We start from the raw sequence: 25,725 nt of genomic DNA on the forward strand, positions 1-25,725 counted from the left end.
CTGAGGTCTTGAACATGGATCACTGTGCATGACAACAGAAGGATTCACTCATATGTGAGTTCTAGAGAACTGATACACATGAACTTGCAAAAAAAAAAAAAAAACCAGAAACAAGAAAACTAAGATTTGTGAGAACTATGGTGGTTATTTTTGGGAGGTGGAAGGGTGGGGGCATGGAATTTTGGTGGTGGGTATGAATGTGGAACTATACCCTGTAAATTTACAATCTTATAACACCATTAATCACAAATAAAAAATGGGAAAAATATGACTGGAGTGATAGCTTATCAGGTATAGTGAATGCCCCAGCATCACACAGGAAGTGCTGTTCCCTCTCTCTCTCTGTCTCTCTCTCTGTCTCTCTCTCTCTGTAGGGGATAGGGTCCAGGTTCAAGTCTTGGCATCTTGTGATATGCATAAGAGGAAGCTCTGTGGGTTTCTGTTTTTCTGTCATTCTCTATCTGAATGACACACAAATAAAAAGTTGGCCCAAGAGTTGTGAAACCTCACATGTTCAAGACCCTGACTCTGCAATAAATAAATAAATAAGACAAAAGATTTACAAGAATTAGATGGAGTTAGGCGGTGGTGTACCTTGTTAAGTGCTCACATTACAGTACACAAAGACCCAGGTTCAAGCCCCTGGCCCCCACTTGTGGTGGGAAAGCTTCACAAGTGGTGAAGCAGGGCTGCAGGTGTCTCTCTGTCTCTCTATCTCCCCTCCTTCAATTTCTCTCTGTCTCTACCCAATAATAAAATAAAACAAAAAGTATTAAAAAAAAGACTTATAAGAATTGGGAAGTAGGTGGATGAGAAGCATTCCAGACAAGGAATGAAACAGAAGTACAAAATGCCTGTTTCCAGCAAATTAGATGAACCAGTTCTTTTCAAAACAGATAAAAGTAAACACACACAAAGCACAAAACTGACAGTATCTCTACCCCAGGGAAGATTTCAGGACAAGGAAAAAAAACTACATCCTAAAGGGTCTATCCTTTTTTAAAGCGTTGAAAAAAAATATCAAGAAGGCGGATGTGAAAGTAAATAAACTATTCATCCTCCAAAAAAATAAACACAACTGAACAAAAACATGCCCTGAGATGTACCCCACAACACAGTGTTCTCAGTCAGAATTCTCGGGAATGGAAAGTACTCCTTTGCTTGAACTGGCTAAGAGAGCTTAACAATCAGTGGTGACTGAGTTACAGATACTGCTAGGTGTGGAATCTCTCCTGGCATAATGGCAGTGGACGTATAGATCTGTGTGATTGTGTCAGGGCAAAAGTGATGTCAGAAGCCACAGATCACTCACAAGGCAGACAATACCTCTGCCTCAAATAGCCTTCTGCACCTCTCATACCGGGATGAGATCTGTCTTCTAGATCCTAGGTCCTGAAATCTAGAGACTTCTTTCCTTGCAATCCTCAGAATCTGAGCTATGGAAAAAGGCAAGTGCTACCCACAGATTTAGGACACATGCGAAGAGTTTTTGTTGTGACTTTTGTTCCTTATTAATGGTACTTGTGTGCTGTCTTTTTTTTTTAATTTTTATTTATAAAATGGAAACACTGACAAGACCATAGGATAAGAGGGGTACAAGTCCACACAATTCCCACCACCAGATCTCTGTATCCCATCCCCTCCCCTGATAGATTTCCTGTTCTTTAACCCTCTGGGAGTATGGACCCATGGTCATTATGGGGTGCAGAAGGTGGAAGGTCTGGCTTCTGTAATTGCTTCCCCGCTGAATATGGGCATTGACAGGTCGATCCATATTCCCAGCCTGCTTCTCTCTTTCCCTAGTAGGGTGGGATCTCTGGGGAAACAGAGCTCCAGGACATATTGGTGGGGTTGTCTGTCCAGGTTGGCATCCTGCTAGCATCTGGAGCCTGGTGGCTAAAAAGAGAGTTAACATACAAAGCCAAACAAACTGTTGAACAATCATGAACCTAAAGGCTGGTATAGTGCAGATGAAGAGTTGGGGGCTCCTCCATTATGTAGATAGCTAGTAGGCATATTTTAGTTGTATTCCAAAGGGCTATACTAGTTTTTTTCTTTTCTTTTTTTTAATATTTATTTATTTATTCCCCTTTTTTGTTACCCTTGTTGTAGTTATTATTGTCGTTGTTGGATAGGACAGAGAGAAATAGAGAGAGGAGAAGAAGACAGAGAGGGGGAGAGAAAGATAGACACCTGCAGACCTGCTTCTTCTTCTTCTAGCGTTTGCCCTTCTTCCGTAGCCAGTCAACAGGTCAGGTTGAAAGCTGTCAGGAGCTGCTTGTTGCTGGCTTTGAAAGTGACTGGGATCCATGTGGATTCAGTCGGCTAGGAAGGATCGTCAGTTTCCCCAATGAATGGGTACTCACGGGATGCACCACGAGAAGGTCGATCCAATGCATCCCAACAGACCTGCTTCACCGCCTGTGAAGCAACTCCCCTGCAGGTGGGGAGCCGGGGGCTCCAACCGGGATCCTTACTCCAGTCCTTGCGCTTTGTGCCACATTTGCTTAACCTGCTGCGCTATTGCCCAACTCCCTTTTCTTTACTTTTTTCTTTTTTTTCCCCTGAGCCTGAAATCTTATATGCAGGTGGATCCAAGTTATTGTCTAGGGAGATGATGTCATGGCTGGAAAAGGAACAGAAAGTTGGATCAGGGAAGAGAGTAGCTCCCTAATATGGGAAAGGTGTATAAATATTGTTGACCGTAAACCCCATCGATTGGATTTGGTCTGGGGCCCATATTCAGCTTAGGAGATCTGAGCTCACATTCTGTGGTCATGAGTAGGAACATTCTAAGCTACCCCAATATTGACCCATTTTCCTCAGGTATAGCATAGAGTATGTTGTCTATCCTCCCTTCGGAGGATGGAACATTCTCTACTGTTGTTGATCCAAGTTGAGGGTAAGGTCCTATGGAGAGCCCACAAAGGGGTCTATTTTGTTGTTCCTGTTCGAGATGACCGGTAACAATGGGGAGAGGGGATTTATTTGAGGTCTAGGCCCATCATGTCTGTTTGGGAATCTCAGGACTCCCCAAATAGGGCCCCAGGTGATGGGATGGCCTAATAGTGACTAAAGAGTCATCATTAAAGTATGCCAGTCTCTTGCCCTTATTCAGCTTTTGCAATCCTTGCTTTGCTAAGGTTAGTTTTGGAGTGAGTGAGAGAACTGTAATAGGAAGTAGGTGAGAAGGGCATATACCCTAAGTCTAATTAGATACTATTTCATTAGGAACTTTATACTCACTGTGGACTATTGTGTACTTTTGCTTTCAGGTATATATTTTGCCCTAATTTATGGATACATGCGAACGTATGCTGTATCTTACAGGACCTGGTCTATATCTAGGTTTTGGGACTTTGTTAGGAAGTGAACTGCCTGGAATAGAATTAGAGAAGCCTATGAAAGGAAAGGTCTCACCCAAGTAATGAGGGTGAAGGGCTGATATTTCACACCTGATGTCTCTGGACACAGTCTGAAGTGAAGCACGCTGAGGTGGTACTCATGTGTTGATTAGGTTGGGATCAGCGGATGCAATATCATTTGGTATGAATTGAGAGAAGTGTGCAGTAAAGCAAGCCCCACCCTAGAAGTTCCAGGACTGGGGAAAATACAGGCTCTATAGAGGAAGTGGGAAGTTCCTGCTGTCTTAGGGTTAAGAAGACAGTAGATAGTCATTGCTCTAATCACATTATTTGGCAATTGGGTTAACTTTGAAAAATCCCTTTGTTAGGATTTGCTGTATAATACACAACATCACCATAATTTATGTCCTTTGACATTATTTGTATATAGCTGTGGCACCGGTTGCTTCTGTTCTCCCTGGTCTAGGCTTTTAAGAGAGTCAACATATCAAAGACTCAGTCTATATATTTAAAAAACTTAAAGTCTTTAATTAAAAAGTCTAATTAAAGAGTTTGAGTCATACAATAGTTTTTCCCCTTGTATAATAATTAAATAGTGATTTATATGACTACAAATTAGTAGGAGTGTACATGAACACCATACCCACTACCAAAAGACTGTGTCCCATCCCATCCCCCCTCCCTGCTGCCCCAGGAAGCCAAACATCCACCCTCACCCCAGGGTTTTTACTTTGGTGCCCTACTCCAGATTCAGTCAAATCCTGCTTTTAGTTTCCCATTTTGTTCTTCTTTTTCAACTTCTGTTTATGAGTGGGATCATCCCATACTCATCTTATCTATCTTTTTAAAAAATTTTTTTACATATTTCTTTTCCCCTTTTTTGCCCTTGTTGTTATTTTTATTGTTGTTGTTGTTATGGATGTTATACTTCCATGTCTGAGACTCCCAGCTCCCAATACCTAGGTAAGCCAGACCTGAGCATTACTCTGGTCTCTTTGTGTGTCTCTCTCTCATTAAAAAGAACGGCAATGATAAGGTTCTTTTAAAAAAAGATTTTATTATTTATTTTATATTAGTGAGATTAATGAAAGATACAGAGAGGAACACCAGAGCACAGCTCAGCTCTGGCTTATGATGGTGCTAGAAATTGAACCTAGGACTTCAGAGCCTCAGGCATGAGAATCTTTTGCATAATCATTGTTGTCTCCCCAGCCCATGACAAAGTTCTTTAAAAAAAAATTTTTTTTTTAATTCTGGGGCCAGGTGGTGGCACACCTGATTGAGTGCACATGTTACAATGCACAAGGACCCAGGTTCGAGCCCCTGGTCCCTGCCTGCAGGGGGAAAGCTTTGCGCTTGGTGAAGCCGTGGTGCAGTGTCTCTCTACTTCCTCTCTATCTCCCCCTCCCCTCTTGATTTCTGATTGTCGCTATCAAATAAAGATAAAATAATTAAAAAGTTAAAAAAATGCAAGGATGTGGGAGTCCCACGGTAGCGCAGCAGGTTAAGCGCAGGTGGTGCTAAGCGCAAGGACCAGCTTAAGGATTCTGGTTCGAGCCCCCGGATCCCCACCTACAGGGGAGTCTCTTCATAGGCGGTGAAGCAGGTCTGCAGGTGTCTGTCTTTCTCTCCTCCTCTCTGTCTTTCCCTCCTCTCTCCATTTCTCTCTGTCCTATCCAACAACAGTGACATCAATAATAACTACGACAATAAAACAACAAGGACAACAAAAAAGGGAACAAGGGAGTCGGGCTGTAGCGCAGCGGGTTAAGCGCAGGTGGCGCAAAGCACAAGGACCGGCATAAGGATCTCGGTTCGAACGCCGGCTCCCCACCTGCAGGGGCGTCGCTTCACAGACGGTGAAGCAGGTCTGCAGGTGTCTATCTTTCTCTCCTCCTCTCTGTCTTCCCCTCCTCTCTCCATTTCTCTCTGTCCTATCCAACAACGACAACAACAATAATAACTACAACAATAAAACAACAAGGGCAACAAAAGGGAATAAATAAATAAAATAAATATTTTTTAAAAAAGGGAACAAATAAATAAATATAAAAAATTTTAAAAAAGAAAAAAAAATTTAAAAATGCAAGGATGTATTCCAGGAACTATTAACACCTAAATAATATTGAATACAATGCATATATAATATCAAAAAATAGCAAAGCAAAACCACACAATCACCTCAAAAGACTCAGATAAAAGGTGGGAGAGAAAGCATGATGGTAAAAAAAAAGAAAGAAAGCAAACATAATGGTTAAGCAAACATGCCTGAAGCTTTGAGGTCCTGGGTTCTATTCCCCAACCACCATAAGCCATAACTGAGCAGTGCTCTGATAAGAAAGAAAGAAATAAAAAAATAAAAGACTCACATAAAATACTGGACCAAATCCAATGTTTTTTCATAATTAAAACTCTCAGCAAAACAGAAATAGATTTCCATAAAAATAACAAAGGGCATTTATGAAGAAGAAAAAAGCAATTAGAATCATTGTCTGCTAAGACTGCAGATAAGGTCAGTGTGTCCTTTCACACCACTTTTAGTCAACATTGTATTAGGAATTCCAGCCAGCGCATTCCGGGAGAACAAAAGTCAGATTACCTTCAAACAGCCAACAGCACCACGAAAAAAATGTCCTCATTCCTTACTAATAGGAAAATGCAAATCAAAACCACAGTGAGATATCATCTCACACCTGCAAGGATGGCCTATATCAAAAAGGCAAGACACAACAAGTGTTGGCAAGAACTTGGAGAAAACGAACCTCATCTATTGTTAGAGGGAACATGAATTCATGCAGTCAATGTGAAAACACTCTGCAGAGTCTTAAAAAAAAATTACAACTGGAACCACCATAAGGTCCAACAATCTACTCCTAGGTAACTATTTAAAAAGACTATGAATGAAAATACTGATTAGAAAAGATATCTGCATTCCCATGTTTATTGTAGCAATACAAGACATGTTATGAAAAACATGTATGTGCCTGTTGATGGGTGAGGGAATAAAGAAAATACAGCAGCCAAGTAGTGCTGCACCTGGTCAAACACACACATTATCATGTGCAAGGACCTGGGTTCAAGTCCCTGGTCCCCAACTGCAGGGGGCAGCTGCATGAGCAGTGAATCAGTGCTGCAGATGATCTCTCTTTCTCTCTCCTTTATTTTCCCCTCCCCTCTTTTTTGAAAGTATTTTAATTTATTTATTATTGGTTATAGACAGAGAAAATTGGGAAGGGGAGGGGAAGATAGAAAGGAAGAGGGAAAAAGAGACACCTGCAGCCCTGCTTCACCACGCGTAAAGCTTACCCCCTGCAGGTGGGGACATGAACCTGGGACCCAACGCACAGTAAGGTATGTACATAACCAGATGCCCTACCACCTGGCCTTCCCCCTCCTCTCTTGATTTCTCTCTGTATCAAATAAATACAAACAGTATAAAATAAAAATAAATTTCTCATAAAAGATGTATCTCTATACAGTGGAATACTATGCAGTCCAGTACAAAGAAGATGAAACTTTGCCGTTTGCAAAAACATGGTTGAGGAGATTAAGCAGAACAAAAGTAATCCAAAGCAGAAAGACAGTTTACCTGATGGTTTCACTTACATGTGGACAAAAGCAAACCCTTGGAGTCTGACAACAGAATGGTTACAACAAGGTGGTAGTGAAGGAAGCTAGACAGTGGATGGTGTGCCTATGGAGTGCACACAGTTCCAGGTGTGATCTACACCCCTAAATATGTACCATGTTGTAATAATCCAATGTTATCTCTCTCTCTCTCTCTCTCTCTCTCTCTCTGAAGTATACATATACTTCAGGATCATCACTGGGGCTCATTGTTGGCACTACATATCCATTGCTACTGGAAGCCATTTTTTTCATTTTGTTGGATAGGACAGAGAGAAATTGAGAGAGGAGGGGACTATAGAGAGGGAGAGAGAGAGAGAAACCTGCAGACCTACTTCACTGCTTGTGAAGTGTCCTCCCTGCAGGTGGGGAGGTGGGGGCTTGAACCCAGATCCTTGCACAGGTCCTTGCACTTAGTACTAAGCTCACTTAACTGGGTTAAGTTAAAAAAAATTTTAGGTCATGCTAATCATAAAGAGAAAGGCAAAACTTGTCCTTACTCACAGATATATGACTATGTATAGAACAGTTTATTTATTTATTCATAGAAAAAAGGATTAAGGCACATGCACAAACCAATCTACTTACAAAGAATGAACTAGCAAGATCCAGGATATAAGGTCAATATACAAAAATCAGTTGGGTGGCCCGGGAGGTAGCGCAGTGGATAAAGAGTTGGATGCTCAAGCAAAGGTCAGTTGGGCTTCTATCTGCTAAGATGAAAGCACCAAAAATCAAATTAAGAAATCAATATATTCTTAATTTGGGGGTTGAGGTAGGGATGTGAATCAGGTTTTTATATATGTGAAGCATGCTGTCACTGAGTAAGTGCTCCACTTTCTATCCCAATATATTCTTTTTAAAAAAAAAAAATCATTTTCAGATAGAGCAAGATAGAGAGTTAATGAGATCACAGCACCACAGCTTCCTTCAATGTGGTGGGAGCCAGACTTGAACCTGGGTCACACACATGGCAAAGCAGCACACTATCCAAGTAAGCTATTTTACTAGTCCCAAAATATTCTTTTTAAGAAATCTAATTTTACTTAATGAACAAGAAGGGGAGAAAGATCAGAATGTCACAAAGTCACGTGGTACCAGGGACCAGGAAATTAACATTGATGGAGCACTGTTAACTGATCCAGACACTACTGCTTCCCAGACTTCATGTATGTTCTTTCTAGCCTGGATCCTATCCCTCCCCCAGCCCCCATTTTAAAATTTGAATAGTGAGTGACAAGATTGTAAGATTATAGAGTATAGTTCTGTACTGCACCTACCACCAAAGTTCTGTGGTCTGATCCTCTCACTTCCCAGAGATAACCACTCTAGCTTTTCAAGTAGTGAAGCAGGGCTGCAGGTGTGTCTCTCTGTCTCTATCCCTATCATCCCTTCCATATTGATCTCTGAATGTCTCTATCCAATAAATAAATAAACACACTTTTAAAATTATTATTTCAAAAGGTTTAGATGTATTTATTTTTGTATAGAGAGAGAGATTTAAAGGGAAGGGGGAATTAGAGAGAGAGAGAAAGAGAGATGCCTGCAGCCTTGCTTCACCACTCATGAAGCTTCGCTCCTTTAAATAGGGATCAGGGGCTTGAACCCCGGTCCTTGAGCTTAGTAAAGTATGATCTCTACTGAGTGTGCCACTGCCCCATCCCTTGTCTGACCTCAGGTGTCACCCGAGGAGAGAGCACAATAGCCAGTAAGGAACAAGAAGAGCAGGAGAGAACCACACAGATCTCTGTGTGACAAAGGCAGCTCTGGGTCTGAGCTAGTCCTGATGGATTACGATTGCAACTCCAAAGGTCACGGCTCAAGGTCAGTGCAGGATGTACGAGGGACCAACTGACAGTGCTGCCTTCGCTACAGCTGTCCCAACGGGGAGTAGAAACCTAGAGGATCCCTCCTGCCACTGGACATGCAGTGCTTGGGAGACCTTGAAGCAAGAGGACTGGGTTTGAGGCATAAAGCCTGGGGGCCTCAGGTTTGAAGAGCTGACCTTGGATGAGTTTAGGTTCTGCTTTAGGCTGTGAACGCCTCCAGGGGGCTCCCCCCAGTCACCAGGATTCTGCAGGGGTCGCAAGTCTGGAAATGACAATAGGGTCTGGTTACTCTCACCATTTTATACCTTTCCAGCAGCTGCACCCAGAGTTTTCAGATAAAATATAAGGCTAGCATAATAGTTACACAAAAAGACTATCATGCCTGAGGCTCCAAGGGTCAGTCCTTGAGAAGAAGGTTCAATTCTCAGCACCACCATAAACCAGAGCTGAGTAGAGTTCTGGTAGATAGATAGATAGATAGATAGACAGACAGACAGACAGACAGATAATGGAATCTTTTCTCAAAATTAAAAAATGCAATTTTGTATTGTCCCAAAGTAAAGGGCTGGGGGTGGGGCTGGGGGCTTTCAGGTCCTGGTACAACCTGGTGGAGGAGGACCTAGGCTGGGGGTGAGAACGTTTTTGCAGAAAACTGAGAAATTTTTAAACTCATATATATTGGGTAGAGACATAGAGAAACTGAGAAGGGGAGGGGGAGGTAGAGAGGGAAAGAAACACAGAGAGACTTGTAGCTCTGCTTCACCACTTGAGAAGCTTTCCCCCTACAGGTGTGGACCAGGGGCTTGAACCTGAGTCCTTGCACACTGTGATGGGAGTGCTTAACCAGGTGTGCCACCACCTAGCCCTCGGAAATTGAGAAATTTTACACATATATCAACAGCTATATTTAATGTAAACCATTAATTCCACCAGTAAACATTTTATTGGAAAAAAATGCAGTTTTATTTTTCTATTTTGTCCTTTTTATTTGATAGGAGAGAAAGAAATTGAGAGGGAGAGAAAGAAAGACGCTTACAACCTTCTGCACTGCTGGTGAAGCTTCTCTGGAGGGGACCAGAGGCTTGAACCTGGGTCCTTGCTCATGGCAACAGGTGCGCTCAACTGAGTGTGCCACCATCTGGCTCTGATAGTAGAACATTCTCATATGCGTCTACCAAGCAAGATGAAGAAACTCAGATTTGGGGTGTAATAGTGAAACAAGTGTTTTCTGATGCTTCAGGAAGACAGTGGAGCCTGATGTGTAGCTAAGTTCTGAGGAGTTGAGTTTGACGGGAGTGTTATTTGGTTTGAGATTATGCTTGCTTGCCTTGTATTTGTGTAGTTTTGGCATGGCCAGCTGAAAAGGAGAAAAAAAAAATAAACCAACAAATATTTTACTACATCATAAACAAATAGAATAATGGCGGCTCAGAGATCATTTACCCATAAGCGTGGACTTTGCTGAGGCCCTGGATTTGAGCCCTGGAGCACCAAGGAAAACACTGAGTGCAGCTCTGTGTAAGGCACAGTGATGCTGAGGTGTCTCTCCTCTCTCTCTGTGCCTCTCTCCCTCCCTCTCTCTCCTCTTCCCTTCCCTTCCCTTCCCTTCCCTTCCCTTCCCTTCCCTTCCCTTCCCTTCCCTTCCCTTCCCTTCCCTTCCCTTCCCTTCCCTTCCTTCCCTTCCCTTCCCTTCCCTTCCCTTCCCTTCCCTGCCCTGCCCTGCCCTGCCCTTCCCTGCCCTGCCCTGCCCTGCCCTGCTCTTCTCTTTTCTTCTTCTCCTTCTCCTTCTCCTTCTCCTTCTCCTTCTCCTTCTCCTTCTCCTTCTCCTTCTCCTTCTCCTTCTCCTTCTCCTTCTCCTCCTCCTCCTCCTCCTCCTCCTCCTCCTCCTCCTCCTCCTTCTCCTTCTTTCCTCTCTCTCTCTCTCTCTCTCTCTCTCTCTCTCTCTCTCTCTCAAGCTAAAGGGAGAGAGATTGGGTCCAGGAGGCTACTCAATGGTATTACCCATGTGCAAAGACCTGGTTCATTCTCTGGTGCCTCAGAAATTAGTAATACATAAATTGAATGGGTTTTTCATTGAATACTTTAAAAGTAAACCAAAAAGGGCCAGGAAATAGCTTCCCAAGCAGAGCACTCAGCTTCCTTGGGAGCACAATGGTATAGGGGAAGCTTTATGGATGGGGAAAACAGTGCTGTGGTCTTTTTCCTCTGCCTCTCTTTATATATATATTTAGTTAAAAGAATGAAGAAAGAGAGAGAATCAAAAAGGTATGATGCCCTGGTATCACATAAAATAAATATAAACAACAAAGGTACACTATTTTTTGTATGATTCCAACACAATTTTTATGTTTTTTAGACACACATTTAAAAATGAAGTCCATACTCCCAGAAGGATAAAGAACAGGGAAATTTCCAGTGGAGGAGATGGGACACAGAACTCTGGTGGTGGAACTATATGGAATTGTATCCCTGTCATCTTGTAATCTTGTTAAATCACTAAAAAAAAAAGTTAAAATAAAGTAAAAATTAAGTTAAATCTTAAGTTGTATCACTTCAGCTACATATGGCATACAAGTAAAAGCCATTGGTATGTATTTACCCTTTTGCATTAAGTTTTGTAACAGACTTTTAAAGTTTATTACAAGAAACAAAATGTTTGACATGTAATACAGTTTTTAAAAAATTTTCGTCGTGTTTTTCCCAAAGTAATTTTCTTCCAGGTATTCTTGAAGTAAGTGAGTGTGTGAGTGTGTGTGTGTGTGTGTGTGTGTGTGTGTGTGTGTGTGTATTTCCAAATGATTAGCTAAGTTTTCAGGGTGCTTAAATTCAAATCATGTCAAAGAACAGGACCAGCAGGCTGGGTAAGTCACCTCGTGGAGGCCAGGACACAACCAGGTACTACCATTAACTGCCCAAGGACTGGCCACCTAGCCTGTCACTGTGTTTTTTGTTTGCTTGTTTGTTTTTACAAGGTGGGACTCTCCCTTTTTGGAGAGTGGCTGTGCTTTCTCTCTCTCCATTCTCCAGAGATCCCACCTCCCAGCATGAAGGCTGGTAGACACTAAATTGCTAAAAGCAAAAGACAGTTGGATTCTGAGAAGCCTCACAGTGAGGCCTGCATGATCATAGAGGATTCCCATGAAGGTGAAGGAAAAGCCCAAAGGCCTGAGTCTCCTCTAGGGGCAGAGTCTGTCTTTCTGGTGATTGAAAAGTCCAGTTTTCCAAGTCAGATGGCTGCTCACACAGAACAGTTTGGTTCTCTCAGCCCTCATCGGTGCACGGCTCTCCCTGTGCCCTGTTTTAGATTACAAGCAGTCTTCTCAGTCCCTTTGGAAAGAAGTCAGACCAACTTTAACTTAAGAGAATTAAACCTATGCCACACAGAACATGGGTTGCCTAGTGCTGCCCCATGATTTCCTGTGCTTGGCCCGTGCACTTTTCATGAACGGTGTTGTGTGTGGTGACCTCGCTTTTGTCTGGCTGTGTCCCAAGTTCCTTTCAGACACTTTCACAAACTGACTCTTGGGGCACCTTCCTTTCCACTGCAAGCCAGGACATGCCACTTCTCACCAGCTTCTCTGTCTTAGTGTTCAGTTAGGCCATTAAAGAAAAGTCATTATTATTAATATTAGGAGTTGGGTGGTAGTGCAGCGGGTTAAGTGCAGGTGGCGCAAAGTGCAAGGACCGGCGAAAGGGTCCCGGTTCAAGCCCCCAGCTCCCCAACTGTAAGGTAGTCCCTTCACAGCAGGTGAAGCAGGTCTACAGGTGTCTATCTTTCTCTCCTCCTCTCTGTCTTCCCCTCCTCTCTACATTTCTCTCTGTCCTGTACAATAACAATAATAACTACAACAACAATGAAAAACAAGGGCAACAAAAGGGAAAATAAATAAATATAAAAAATTTTAAAAGCTATTATTAATATGAGTATTATTATTTCTGTTTTCAAATGTGGAGGGGACTTTGATTAATAGTTTGTCCTATTTACAAAGTAGGTTACCTAACAACTTTAAATGTGTTCCACTGCATTACAAAATTTAGTATAGTTTTTCTTTTTTTTTTTAGTGATTTAATATTGATTTACAAAATTATAAGCTAACAGGGGTATAAATCCACACCTTTCTCACCAACAGAGCTCTGTGTTCCAATTCCCTCCATTAGAAACTGCAGTAGTTCTCTCAAGATCACAGATATAGGTTGATCATAATTTCTGTATCTATCTATCTATCTATCTATCTATCTATCTATCTATCTATCTAATTAGCCCATTTTTCTATGGCCCTGCCTTCTCTTCCTTTCCAAGTCACACCTACTACTTCTGAGTAGCCTTCCTTTTTTTCCCTTTTTTTTTTACCCTCTTCTCTCTAGGTCCTGATGGAATTAGAGTTCAGAGTCCCCTGTTTATCTCCCCTAACATTTACCCCTCTGGGAATATGGACCAAAATTCTTTCTGGGGTGCAGAAGGTGGAAGGTCTGGTTTTATAATCACTTCATGGGCATGGGTGTTGGCAGGTGGTTCCATACCCCCAGCCTGTTTCTATCTTTCCCTAGTGTATAGTTTCTCTTTTATTCATCTTGTGAGCTCCATATTCCCTAATTTATTTTGAAAAACCAACATAGCACCTTAGGAAAGTTGAGATAATATAGTGTCTACTCATATGCCCTTCACCTAGATTTTCCCATTACTAAGATTTTGCCACATTTGCTTTATCTCCATATGTTTTCTTTCTTTTTTTCTTTTTTGCCTCCAGGTTTATCTCTGGGACTTGGTGCCAGCAGTATGAAACCACTGTTCCTGGCTGTCATTAAAAAAAAACACATTTTTTAAAATTACATAGAACAGAGAGAAATTAAGTGGTGATGGGAAGATAGGGAGAGAGAGAACTAGAGAACTAGACACCTGCAGACCTGCTTCATTGCTTGTGAAGTGTCCCCCTTGCAGGTGGTGAGCCTGGACTCAAACCCAGATCCTTGTGTGGGTCCTTATACTTAGTACATTCAATTGGGTGTGCCATTGCCCTGCCCCTTATCCATGTGATTTTTTTTTAATAAAAAAAGAGCCATGGATACTGTGATATTTTAACTGTCAGCATCTGTGTGCACCCATTTAAAGCAAAGGCATTTGGGGGCCGGATGGCAGTGCAGCGAGTCAAGTGCACATGGCACAAAGGGCAAGGACCAGCCTAAGGATTCTGGTTTAAGCCCCTGGCTCCCCGCCTACAAGGGCATCGTTTCACAAGCGGTGAAGCAGGTCTGCAGGTGTCTATCTTTCTTCCCCCACTCTGTTTTCCCCTCCCCTCTCAATTTTTCTCTGTTCTAGCTAACAACAACAATAACAATAATGGCAACAAAAAATGGGAAAAATAGCCTCCAGGAGCAAATCTTGTCATCTCTGGCCATTGGGAACCCCTTCACCCCTCAGTTTAAGGGGGGCTATTGGGTTGTGTGTCCTTCTGGCACCTCCCAGTTACTCTGGATTTCTGGACCAGTTAGAATTTTCTGAATGGATTACTGATCAAGACCCAGTTGATGGAAGATATATTTCCAGAGGTCCCATACAACCAGGAGACTTAGTTAAAGCACTTTGTCCTCCTGCTAAGTATCTAGTATCATCCAGTTCCTTAATTTGTATCATAAGTCAGTAGCCTGAGGATCACCTATACCAAATCTTTTTTTTTTTTTTTTCGATTTGGAGTAATATTGTGCTTTACCTAGGTTTTAGGCTTGTATCATTAAAAACAAATGTATGGGGGACTAGGTGGTGGTGTATCAGGTTGAGAGTACATGTTACCATGCAGAAGGACCTGAGTTCAAGCTCCCAGCTTCGGGAGGTGGGGAGCAGGGGAGGAGAGCTTCATGAGTTGTAAAACTGTGTTGCAGGGGGTCGGGCGGTGGCGCAGTGGGTTAAGCGCAAGTGGCGCAAAGCGCAGGAACCGGCATAAGGATCCCGGTTCGAGCCCCCGGCTCCCCACCTGCAGGGGAGTCGCTTCACAGGCGGTGAAGCAGGTCTGCAGGTGTCTATCTTTCTCTCCCCTTCTCTGTCTTCCCCTCCTCTCTCCATTTCTCTCTGTCCTATTCAACAACGAATTGCGTCAACAAGGGCAATAATAATAACCACAACGAAGCTACAACAAGGGCAACAAAAGGGGGAAAAAAATGGCCTCCAGGAGCGGTGGATTCATGGTGCAGGCACCGAGCCCAGCAATAACCCTGGAGGAGGGAAAAAAAAAAAAAAAACTGTTGCAGGTGTCTCTCTCACCCTTCCTCCCAGCCTCTCCTTTCCACCTCAGTTTCTCTGTCTCTATCCAGTAAATAAATAAAAATAGTAAGAAAGAAAATCAATGTGTTTAGTCCCTTTACTCTCCACCCTTCCCTTCCCTTCTGGTAACCACTAATTAGCCTTTTAGTCCAAAAGTTTATTTTATTTAGTTCATTTGTTTGTTTTCCCTGTGTACCACATATGAATAAAATCAGATGCAAACTAAACCACTTTAGAGTCAAGTTTGTTCTGGATAAACTTCAAAGATTGGTGGACTGCAGGCTTCCCTAGAGTTTCACAGATGTGTGGGTTGAATTGGGCAATGTAATCCATCTTAGTCCCTAAGGATCTTTTCTGATGGATGGACCCACCAACTGCAGGGAGACTGAAACACCCCCCCCCCATACTAATCTTCTAGAAAAAGATCCTTACACCATGGGCTATGGTCATGCTCTCTGAGATTGCCAACCAGAAAAGCACCACTGTGTCCTGAGTCCTTCCCATTTCAAACCATCCTGGATGAGTTTCTGGAAACCTCACAAAACCTGTCAACCTTACAAAAACCTCATCTTTTTTTATTCTAAGGATGCAGTTGGTTTTGTCTTTTCCTTGAGAGTTAACGAATAATTTACTTTATAAGAACGTTAGCGAGCTTCTTCATTGCAACTTTTAAAGATAGATTAATATCGTCCCTCTCTTAAAATAGTTGTATAAACTAGCCAAACAAAATGTGTGGTCTTGTGACTAGAGAGGTAGAGAGGTACTTCAGCACATAGAATGAAGGACTTGCATATGGAAGGCGCTGGGTTTAATGCTTGGTAACACATATACTGGTGTGGTGCTGTCTCTCTTATTTAAGGTGATAAATAAAAATAAGTAATTATTTTACAAATGCAATCTAATTCAACAAAAATGATACTACTATGGTGGAGTCAACACCTTGGATACAAAACCTGATTGGGGGGTAACTTGCACCCATGACTTAAGTGGCCACAATTACAGAGTGTGGAGCACAGTGCTGGGGACGCATGTTGGTCTGTTGCTTTGGCACCAGTGTGTGTTCCTCTTCCTCTTTCCCATCAGTCCTGGACTTTTGAGGCAAGAGCTACATAGTTCTGGAAAAACTGACTCCATTTCTCTGGCTTCACTGACTGATCAAGAATGGACATGTAGCTTAAGCCTGTCTCAGGACCCTTTTGTCAGTGTTAAGACACAGATGTTTGTCTCTTCCTGGATGGACATAAACATGGATTCCAGTAACCCAGAAGTGTTGGTCATTCCTCTTGGTCCTGGAATGCTATTCATTCATTTGAACAACAGACACTCATGAGCCTCTACTGGGTTCTAGATGTGAAGACATAAAGCTGATCAGGAGGGGCCAGGTGGTGGCACACCTGATTTGGGTACACATTTTACATTGCGCAAGGACCCAGGTTTGAGCCTCCAGTCCCCACCTGCAGGGGAGAAGCTTCGAGAGTGGTGATGCAGTGTTTCTCTCTCTATTATCCCTTCCCCTCTTGACTTTTGGCTGTGTCTATCCAATAAATAAATATAGTGAAGAAATATATATATAAAGCTGATCAGGTCACAATCACGGATAGTAAGATGTCATATTCTAAAGCAGGAAAGTGAGAGGTGTCCAGGGAGAGAGGGCAAAGAGATCAATATTCACAAGGACTGAGAGAAGCAAATCTTTTATTTTTTTTAACCAGTGATTTAATATTGATTTACAGAATTATAAGATAACAGGGGAATAATTCCTCCCACACTTTTCCCACCACTAGAGTTTTGTGTCCTTCTTCCCTCCATCAGAAACTGCACTAGTTCTCCCAAGATTACAGGTATGGGTTGACTATTAATTTCTATAACTATCCATATTTATATATATTAACCCATTTTTCTATGGTCTTGTCTTTTCTTCCATTCTAAGTCACTATACTTGAGTGTCCTTCTTTCTTTCCTTCCTACCTTCCTTCCTTTTTTTCCTCTTCTCTGGGTCCTGATGGAATTGGCGTTCAGCACCCTCTGGTCAACTTCCCCTAACATTTACCCTTCTGGAAGTGTAGATTAAAAATTCTTTCTGGGGTGCAGATGGTGGAAGGTCTGGATTCTGTGATTGCTGAACCAGATTTTGACCTGGATCAAGTTGATTTCAGGATTTATTCTCAGCAGCCAGAGTGGTTGTGCTCTGAGCATCCCTTCCATGGACCTTGAACCAGCTAGTTAATTGTGGCTTTCCTGACATTTCTTGCAGCAATTCAATTGCAGCAGGAAGCATTACGTAGTCTCCACAATCCTTAATCACTGTTTAATCCCCTTAATCCAAGGAACAGCCTCTACTTGAAACTACTCTTCTGGTTACATATAAACAGTCAGAAGGAAATGTTCTCAGTATCACCTTTCATTGTTAAAGAGGCAGATAAAACGGTAGATTGAGTATGTATTTCAGTGTCTAGGGACAAGAGACAAGAGTGTTTTGTGTCCTTCAAGATGTTCTGTATTGGATAAGTCATTTGATTATTTTTTTAATTTATCATTTGTTTATCATGCTATAGAATTTCAGGGCTATAGCTTACACTTCTAGAGCTACATCCTTTCATGAAAGATTTGGACACAAACATACACCCACTACAACCCTAGCAACACTGCTGGGCTTATCTGAATGATTAGGCAGGGAATAGATAAAAACCAGAGAATTTAGAGCAGGTGTTCTCACTAAGTAAGCCGCAGGGGAAGGAACGCCACCTGAGGGAATATTAGAATCATCTGGGGGTGTTGTTCCCAACAACACACACCTATGTCTCATCCTGGGATTTCTATTCTGGACCCGGTCTAAGAAGGCATTGCAGGAACACCTTGCTCTTACTGAATGCTCTCTCTCCCTCCTGATAGTGCATGGGAAAACGCTGAGGTCTGGGGAGTGGGCCCTGAAACATGGCCCTGGGGAATAGATGACAGGGAACCAGAGCCATTATATCACAGGGCATGCCGTGTGTGTGTGTGTGTACGTGTGTAGATTACTGCATTTTCTGACAGTGGTCAGAGATAGGATGGGAGTCATCACTAATGATTACAAATTTGAATTCTGATGTTCTGGTGTGAAATTATAGGATCACGTTTTATGAAGACTTCATAGGAATTCATAGCTTCTCATTTGTCACCAAAGGAATCATAAAGATCTTTTGCCAGAGTCTCAGGTAAAAGTCAACTTGGAGTCAACAGTATTAGCTCACCACACAAGCTAGGCTGATCTTCAGAGGAATAATCTATTTAGCAGGTTTAATCTTACCATTGGTTGTGGGCTGGTGAAATAGCTCACTCGGGCCCTGTTCTGCTATGTGTACTACTGGATTTCAAGCCCAACACCAACCACACTGAAGGAAGCTTCCATGCTGTGGTCTTTCCCTGTGCCTTCTCTTCTCTAAACAAACAACATGGATGTCCAACACATGTCACTGTGTGCTCTAGAAATGTGGGAACACTTTAGTGCTGGTTGAGGTGTGCTGAAATTGTACCTGTGGCAACAGTGTTGTGAATCAACATCTCTACAATAAAAATCAATCATAATAATAGACATATGGGTATAGGATGAGATTTCTCGAAGATTCCAGGCTAGTTGAGGTCCACAGCAAAAAAAAAAAAAAAAAAAAAAAAAGGCAGGTGTTGTTCATAAAAAGCCTTATCCAGTTTTCTCCTGATTGTAACCACTGATCTCTGCCTTACACCTGAGAATGCAAAGGAATAGCAAAACATTCGAGTGGCTTAATGTACCTGCTTACCAAATCAAATGTGTTGAAAATAATACTGTCTTCCTATCTTATTATCTGGATTGATTCAAGCTTCAATCTAGCCTTTTTACTGAATTATAAATTAACTTCTCAGGGCCTAAGTTGGGATCAGAGGGGGTTAGCATATATTTCACCAACAGATGTCCTAACATTTTTGGAGTTACAATGTGATTTGGTCCTCCTGCTCTATAGCTGCAGTAGCACTGAATTAAAACTTTTTCGGGAGTCTGGCGGTAGCGCAGCGAGTTAAGCCTCGTGGCGCAAAGCCAAGCACCAGGGTAAGGATCCCGGGTCGAGCCCCCAGCTTCCCACCTGCAGGGGAGTCGCTTCATAGCCAGTGAAGCAGGTCTGCAGGTGTCTTTCTTTCCCTCCTCTCTGTCCTCCCCTCCTCTCTCCATTTCTCTCTGTCCTATCCAACGACGACATCAATAACAGTAACAACTATAACTACAACAGTAAAACAACATGGGCAACAAAAGGGAATAAATATTTAAAAAAATTTTAAAAAAACTTTCTTTTTAACGTCCCTTTAAAACTAACCCTTAAAAAAAAACCCAGTTGGAATAAAAAAAATAATAAATAAGGCCAAAGCATCTCGAAATGGTAGCTGCAGTTGCAGTCATAAGGAATTTACACTCGCACAAGGATTCAAAGGATTATTTAGGAAAAAAAAAAAAAGCCTTTTGCTAAACAGTCATAGAACTAATGTCCAAAGAGGGCTCCAGACCAGCTGCAGCCCTTAGCCAGGCACCCACCCCGTGGCGTCCAGCTTCCGAGCCGCCCACCCCCGTCAGGGTGCCTCCCCACCCAGCACCCATCCGTAGCCTAGAGAATTACACTAGGGGTCTCCGTCCAGTTGCAGGGGGGTGACCCCACCGACGACTCAAAAAAGTGGGGGGGCACGGGGCGCGTGGAGCGAGGTGCACATCTTGGGGGTCTGCGCGTTCACTTCCGAGGGATCCGAGCTCCCGGGAGTCACTTTGGTCGCTAAGGGAGAGGGCCGAAAGGAGCGGGAGGCGGCAGTGAGACGCCAGGCCCGGGAGCCCCACTTGACCGTCTCCCACGTGGGTGCCCCACCGCTCGGACACTAGGACCTTGCGGGCGCCGCCCGGAGGGAGCAGCGGGGCGGGGCTTCTCCTGGGGTGGGCGGTCCATGGGGGCGGGGGCCAGTGACGCAACGCCCACTCGGCGCGCTGATTGGCGGAGGCGCCTGCGCGCAGCCCGCCAGCGTCTCCTCCCGGCCGGGCCGCCCCGCCTCCTCTGCCCGCCGCTCGGCCCTCACCGGCTCGCGAGGGAACCGCTGAGGCGCCGCCGCCCCAGCCCACGGTGCGGACGCCGGCCCGAGGGAGGCCAGGGAGGCCACCACGCTCGCCCGCCCGCTCTCGTCCCGGCCGGCGCCCAGCCCGGGGGAGGAGCCGCCGAGCCCCCGCCGCGGCCGCCGCCCCCCGCCCCGCCCCCGGCCGCGGCCTCCGGGCGGCATGGACGGGCCGCGCCGCTCCTGACGGCCGCCCCGCCCGCCGCCCCCGCTGCTCGCATGCCCGCGCCGCCCTAGCCGAGGATGCTGAGGATGAAGCTGCCGCCGAAGCCGACGTACCCCGCCGAGCCGCCGCCCGAGGCGGACGAGCCCGAGGCGGACGCGCGGCCGGGCTCCAAGGCGCCGCCCCGCCGCCGCCGCGACTGCCGGCCGCCGCCGCCCGCGGGCCCGTCGCGGGCCCCCCCGCCGCCTTCTCCGCGGGGGCTCAGGCCGCCTGTTGCGGGCGGCGCGGCGGCGGGGCCGGGGCCGGGGCCGGCGGCGGGCGGCGGGGGCCCGGCGGCCGCGGCGCTGCGCGAGCAGGAGCGGGTGTACGAGTGGTTCGGGCTGGTGCTGGGCTCGGCGCAGCGCCTGGAGTTCATGTGCGGGCTGCTGGACCTGTGCAACCCGCTGGAGCTGCGCTTCCTCGGCTCGTGCCTGGAGGACCTGGCGCGCAAGGACTACCACTGCCTGCGCGACTCGGAGGCCAAGGCCAACGGCCTCTCGGACCCGGGGCCGCTGGCCGACTTCCGCGAGCCGGCCGTGCGCTCGCGCCTCATCGTCTACCTGGCGCTGCTGGGCTCGGAGAACCGCGAGGCGGCCGGCCGCCTGCACCGCCTGCTGCCCCAGGTGGACTCGGTGCTCAAGAGCCTGCGCGCCGCCCGGGCCCGGGGCCCGCGGCCGGAGGACGCCGAGCAGGACGGCTCGGGCCCGGAAGGCGGGGGCGCGGAGCCGCGGGCGGCCGGCGGGCTGGGCTCGCGGGCGCAGGAGGAGCTGCTGCTGCTCTTCACCATGGCCTCGCTGCACCCCGCCTTCTCCTTCCACCAGCGGGTCACCCTGCGCGAGCACCTGGAGCGGCTCCGCGCCGCGCTCCGCGCCGGCGCCGAGGACCCCGAGGGGCAGCCCTGCGACTCGGCCGGCCCCCGGGCCCAGGTAAGGCGTGCCCGCCCCCGCCCGCGTGGAGGGGCCCCGGGCCCCCGGGATCGCGGTCGCGCCAGGCCCCTGCGCACCCGCCATCGCACGAGGCTCTTCCGAGCCCCTCCCGGGCGTCCCCCCGGCGCACGTTGGGGGCACTGAGCCCCTTGCTGGGGGCACGCGGTGGAAAGCTGCGCCCCGATCCCCGGGCGCTCAGGGCTTCCCCTTTTTTTAGGTCTTTTTCTGCTCACGGTGTATACCTGCGTCAAAAGGTCACCTGGGACTTTTTGGCCCCTGCTCCGAGAATTACGGGTTCCCCGAAGTCCGGGGGCCACGCCTGCCAGTGGGCCCCAGTGGAGACTCAGCGGCGCGGGGTGTCTGCTGGGGCGGCCGCTCGGGCTCCAAACCCTCCAGCCACCCCGGCAGCCTGCGCCCAGAGGTCCCGGTCCACCGCTGGTAGTCACAGGCCTTCACTGGGTGCTGGAAAAAGTTGTTAGACTCCACAGTAGTAGGTGAGAGCCCGGCAAGGCCACTTGTCGCAAGTATTAAATAAGGTGGGGTTTATAGAAAATATTACATTTATAGAATGTATAGAAAACAGTAACTAAGGCAGACTTTATAGAAAGCAGTCTCACACCCGTGTAGGCCCCATATAAAGGCCACATAACTTACTGGAAAGGGGGTTAGGCTTCAGAGTAGAAACTGTTGACGACCAGGTTCTTTTTCCTGAGTCACCTTTATTTCAAACATTAATTCGCATCCCATGCTTTCCAGTCCAGAGGATCTCCGGGGTGACATAGTGGAAAAGGGATCCCCGCCCCCTTTCTTGCTTCATGTTTAACTTAGCTCGTCTACCAGCTGCCATTCAGAGCCCTGCAATTGATATCACCGTAGAATCGAGGACTTAGGGGCTGGAAGGAACTTCATCCAGGATGTAGGCTGAGCTCCTCCTAAAAGCCACACTTTGCATGTGTCCCAAAAATCCTCCCTCCACACAGCCGGCCCTCAAGTTGGAGAAGACCTGAACTCCTCGGGATCAGTATTTATACGCCTTCCATTTTAAAGGCATTTCCGTAGCATCAATAGAGTCTGTATTGTGCAGATAGCCTCTGACTGTAAGTGCACTGCAAATACTCCGCAAGGGACAGATCATACTCAGTTCACACGCCAACCAGGATGACAGGCTTCAGGCTTCAAGATAACTTTGTAGGAATCGTTATTCCTCTCTACCTTTCATTTCTTTAAGTTTTGAAAATATTTTATTATGCATTTTAGGACAGACATTAATCGATAGGGAAGGGGGGAGCTGGAGAGGGAGAAAGACACTGGCAGCACCGCTTCACCGCTCCTGAAGGGCCCTTCTGCAGGAGGGCCGGGGCTTGAACCCCGGGTCCTTGCGCTTCGTGGCATGTGCACCTTGCCGAGGCCCTAAGTGCAATTCTTTAATGTGCGTGTTGAAAGGTGACCAGAAAGGGGGTGGTGGTGCTGGCAGGCCGGGTATTTGCACCCTGACTGCAGTGGGGCCTTTGCAGGCCCGCGGCATCATCCATCCATCCATCCATCCATCCATCCCCCCCCCATATCCCAGCTGCTTGCGGTGTCTTCGGGGTGCAGCCCTGGGGAGGAATCTCGGGCTGCAGGTGCGCGAAGGCTGCTCCCAGACGCTGCCTGGTGTGCGGCTTTCCCGGGTCCTTAACTGGCCCGCGGGGTCCCCGCGCTCCCGCGGTGAGGGAGCCGGCCCCCAGGCCCTCCTCGGGGTCCACGACCCTGGTCTGTCACCCCCCCCCCCCCGGCTCCCGACTACCGGTGGCAGCAGCTTTCCGATGGTCCCGACCCCACGACGCATTCCGACCCCGCCTTCCAGCCACCGGGGAGACCCGCCGGCCCGGACAGAGTGTGTCCCCCGGGAGTGGCTGGGACTCGCTGACAGCCCGGGTCCTCCCCGGGGCGCCCCCGCCCTGCAAGATGGCGGCCGCACGCCGCCCACGTGACCCGCGTCGGGCCCGCCCCCTGCGGGACGGGGAGGGCGGCGACCACGTGGACGGTGACCCGAGGGGGGAAGCGCGTGGAGCTGGTCTGTGCCCAGCGGGTAACCTTGCCGACCGCACGCCGGGGACTTGGGTGTCGCCGCTGAGCCCTTCCGTGCGCGCCCCGAGGCTCAGCTCAGCTCTGGCCTTTACTGGTGTGGCTTCCAGCCCCCGGGCGTAGGCTCCCCGATTGCCACTCTGTTCTCTCCCTAACGGGATGAAGTACAGCTAATTGCCTTTCATGTTCTGTGAACTTGAGTTTAGCCCAGGAAAATGCTCTTCTGCCTACTATCTAAATGCGGCAATTTCTTTTTTTTTTTTTTTTTAAAAAGTTTGCTGGTAGAGCCGTGGTTAGAATTAAAATTTATATTCTGTGGTTTCATATCGACCAGGCCCAGCATCTTGGTAGTGGTACACCATGGCCATAGTGCTAATGATGGCAAACTTGAATGCACCAATTGGGCCATTTTAGGGAAATGGACAGACTCGATAGGTCCTCTTTATTTTATTTTAAAACACTCTTTTTAAAATATTTATTCCCTTGTTGTTGCCCTTGTTTTATTGTGGTAGTTATTATTGTTATCGATGTCGTCGTCGTTGGAGAGGACAGTAAGAAATGGAGAGAGGAGGGGACGACAGAGAAGGGGAGAGAAAGGTAGACACCTGCAGAACTGCTTCATTGCCTGCAAAGCGACCCCCCCCCTGCAGGTGGGGAGCCGGGGTCTCGAACAGGGATCCTTAGACCGGTCCTTGAGCTTTGCGCCACCTGTGCATAACCCACTGCTCTACCACCCGACTCCCATGTTCTCTTTATTTTTTAAAAGTAACATTTGTAGGAGGCTCCTCGGTGGTTTAGATGACTTTAGAGCACAGCGGATTACAATGTGTTGGCATCCTCTATGGAGGCTTGCGCATAGATTCACAGGGTCTTCACTGAGAGAGCAGACCTCCTGCCACTTACATCGAACTCCACAAAGCAAGCTTCCTATGGACAGTAGTGAAAATAGTTTCAGCAGTGGCATAGTGGGTGTGTGATTGATGGAGCTATAGTCAAGTGCCAGAAAGTTAGACTGCTTGCATAACACAGCTGGAAAAAAACTGCCTTCAAAATGGGTTCCTTCTTATTAAGAACCAAAGGATGAAGTATGAGTTAGCAAACCAGTACCACAATGAAAACATGCTGGTGGTGCTACCTTTTTTCTGCAAAGATGAAAAAAGCCAGGTTTTTATCAAACCTCCCCCCCCCACCCATTAGTAATAATACTAAGTGGAAGAAACATACACTGCATAGATTGTAGTTAGTGATAACTAATGATTATCTCTGGTGACTCTTAAGTCATCATGGGAGTGTTTTTATTACCCGTATTGAAGTAACAATTTCACAAAATTTTCTTTTTTTTTTCTAACTTCACTGATTTTTTGTTTGTAAGAGACCTATCTCTAATTTTTGTAAGTTTAAATAGCACTAGAATATACAATGATTCTACAACTTACTAGTAAAATTTTTCACCCGAAAGCTTTTTCACTCGGGTGTTAGTACTTACTATTTGCCAGTCAGCTAAGTTCTAAGGATAGTGGAAACAGTCTCCAAAGAAACACCGCTCTGCCAGGGATGTGATTTTAACTGCTATTCTGAAAGGCTCTCCTAAAAGGCATTTATAACTAAGCTGCCTTGATTGTCAGAGCCTTGGAAACTTTGCAGAATTGTGGTCTTCTTAGAGCACAAGTGAATTAGCCATGTTGCCTTTTGATAGAGCAGGTGCCTCGGCTGATTTGAATAACACAGCAACAGTCTCATTGGGGCTTGGAGGAGAAAAGTGCAGCACAGCGTCTCAGCTAAAGGGTCCTTAAAGGTGGTTTGAAATGTGTGTATGTGTGTATGTGTCCAGAATTCCAGTAAAAATACTGACTTAAAATGAGGGTGAGCTGGAGCTGTGCTGTGCTCTGGTCAGAAACAAAACAGACGGGTTCCTCTCCATCCTGGTGATCAGGATTTGTCATTGTACTAGGTACTAAAAAAATATGTTCTCTTTCTTTCTCATCAACAAGGCGTCACTGCTCCAGGGTGACTTCTAATGGGGGGTGGGGGAGGAGACCGAGAGACCACAACACCAAGCTTCCTCCAGTACAGGGGGGGCCTGGGTTGTGCACATGGCAAAGCAGCGCACTATCCAGGTGAGCTATTTTTTGCTGGCTTTGAAGTACTTTCTAAAAATGACCTTTGAAAAGAACTCTTCTACTCTTGCCAATATCTTTCTGTGTTGCTATCATGGTGCTTGCGAATTTCCTGGCCCGTGTTCTCAAGAGCATAAAGACACACGGCAGGTTCTGATTTAGACCTGGCTCTGAAGCCCCTTTCCAGCTTCGAGCTGCTGATGAAGCTCGGCTGCAGTATTGAAGTTGACATC

General features: G+C 46.2%; 1 protein-coding gene and 1 long non-coding RNA gene across 6 annotated transcripts in view; both read left to right on the forward strand.

Annotated features, from left to right (window-relative positions):
* The window catches only part of LOC132533033 (uncharacterized), a 26,941-nt gene extending 15,632 nt beyond the window's left edge, over nt 1-11,309 (forward strand). The window contains exons 2-3 of the long non-coding RNA XR_009544919.1: nt 9,817-9,933; nt 11,178-11,309. This is a non-coding gene — a long non-coding RNA (uncharacterized LOC132533033). The remainder of the gene's footprint in view (nt 1-9,816; nt 9,934-11,177) is intronic.
* A 9,114-nt stretch (nt 11,310-20,423) lies between these two features.
* ZCCHC2 (zinc finger CCHC-type containing 2) overlaps nt 20,424-25,725 on the forward strand; it is a 41,796-nt gene continuing 36,494 nt past the window's right edge. For all 5 annotated transcript variants that reach the window (XR_009545098.1, XM_060173973.1, XM_060173974.1 and 2 more), the window contains exon 1: nt 20,424-21,308. Coding sequence is in view for 4 of the 5 variants with exons in the window: in XM_060173973.1 (XP_060029956.1) it covers nt 20,424-21,308 (885 nt within the window). In the remaining variant the exon portion in view is untranslated. The remainder of the gene's footprint in view (nt 21,309-25,725) is intronic.

The sequence above is a fragment of the Erinaceus europaeus genome, chromosome 15 (assembly GCF_950295315.1).
Source record: "Erinaceus europaeus chromosome 15, mEriEur2.1, whole genome shotgun sequence".
NCBI classification, from domain to species: domain Eukaryota; kingdom Metazoa; phylum Chordata; class Mammalia; order Eulipotyphla; family Erinaceidae; genus Erinaceus; species Erinaceus europaeus.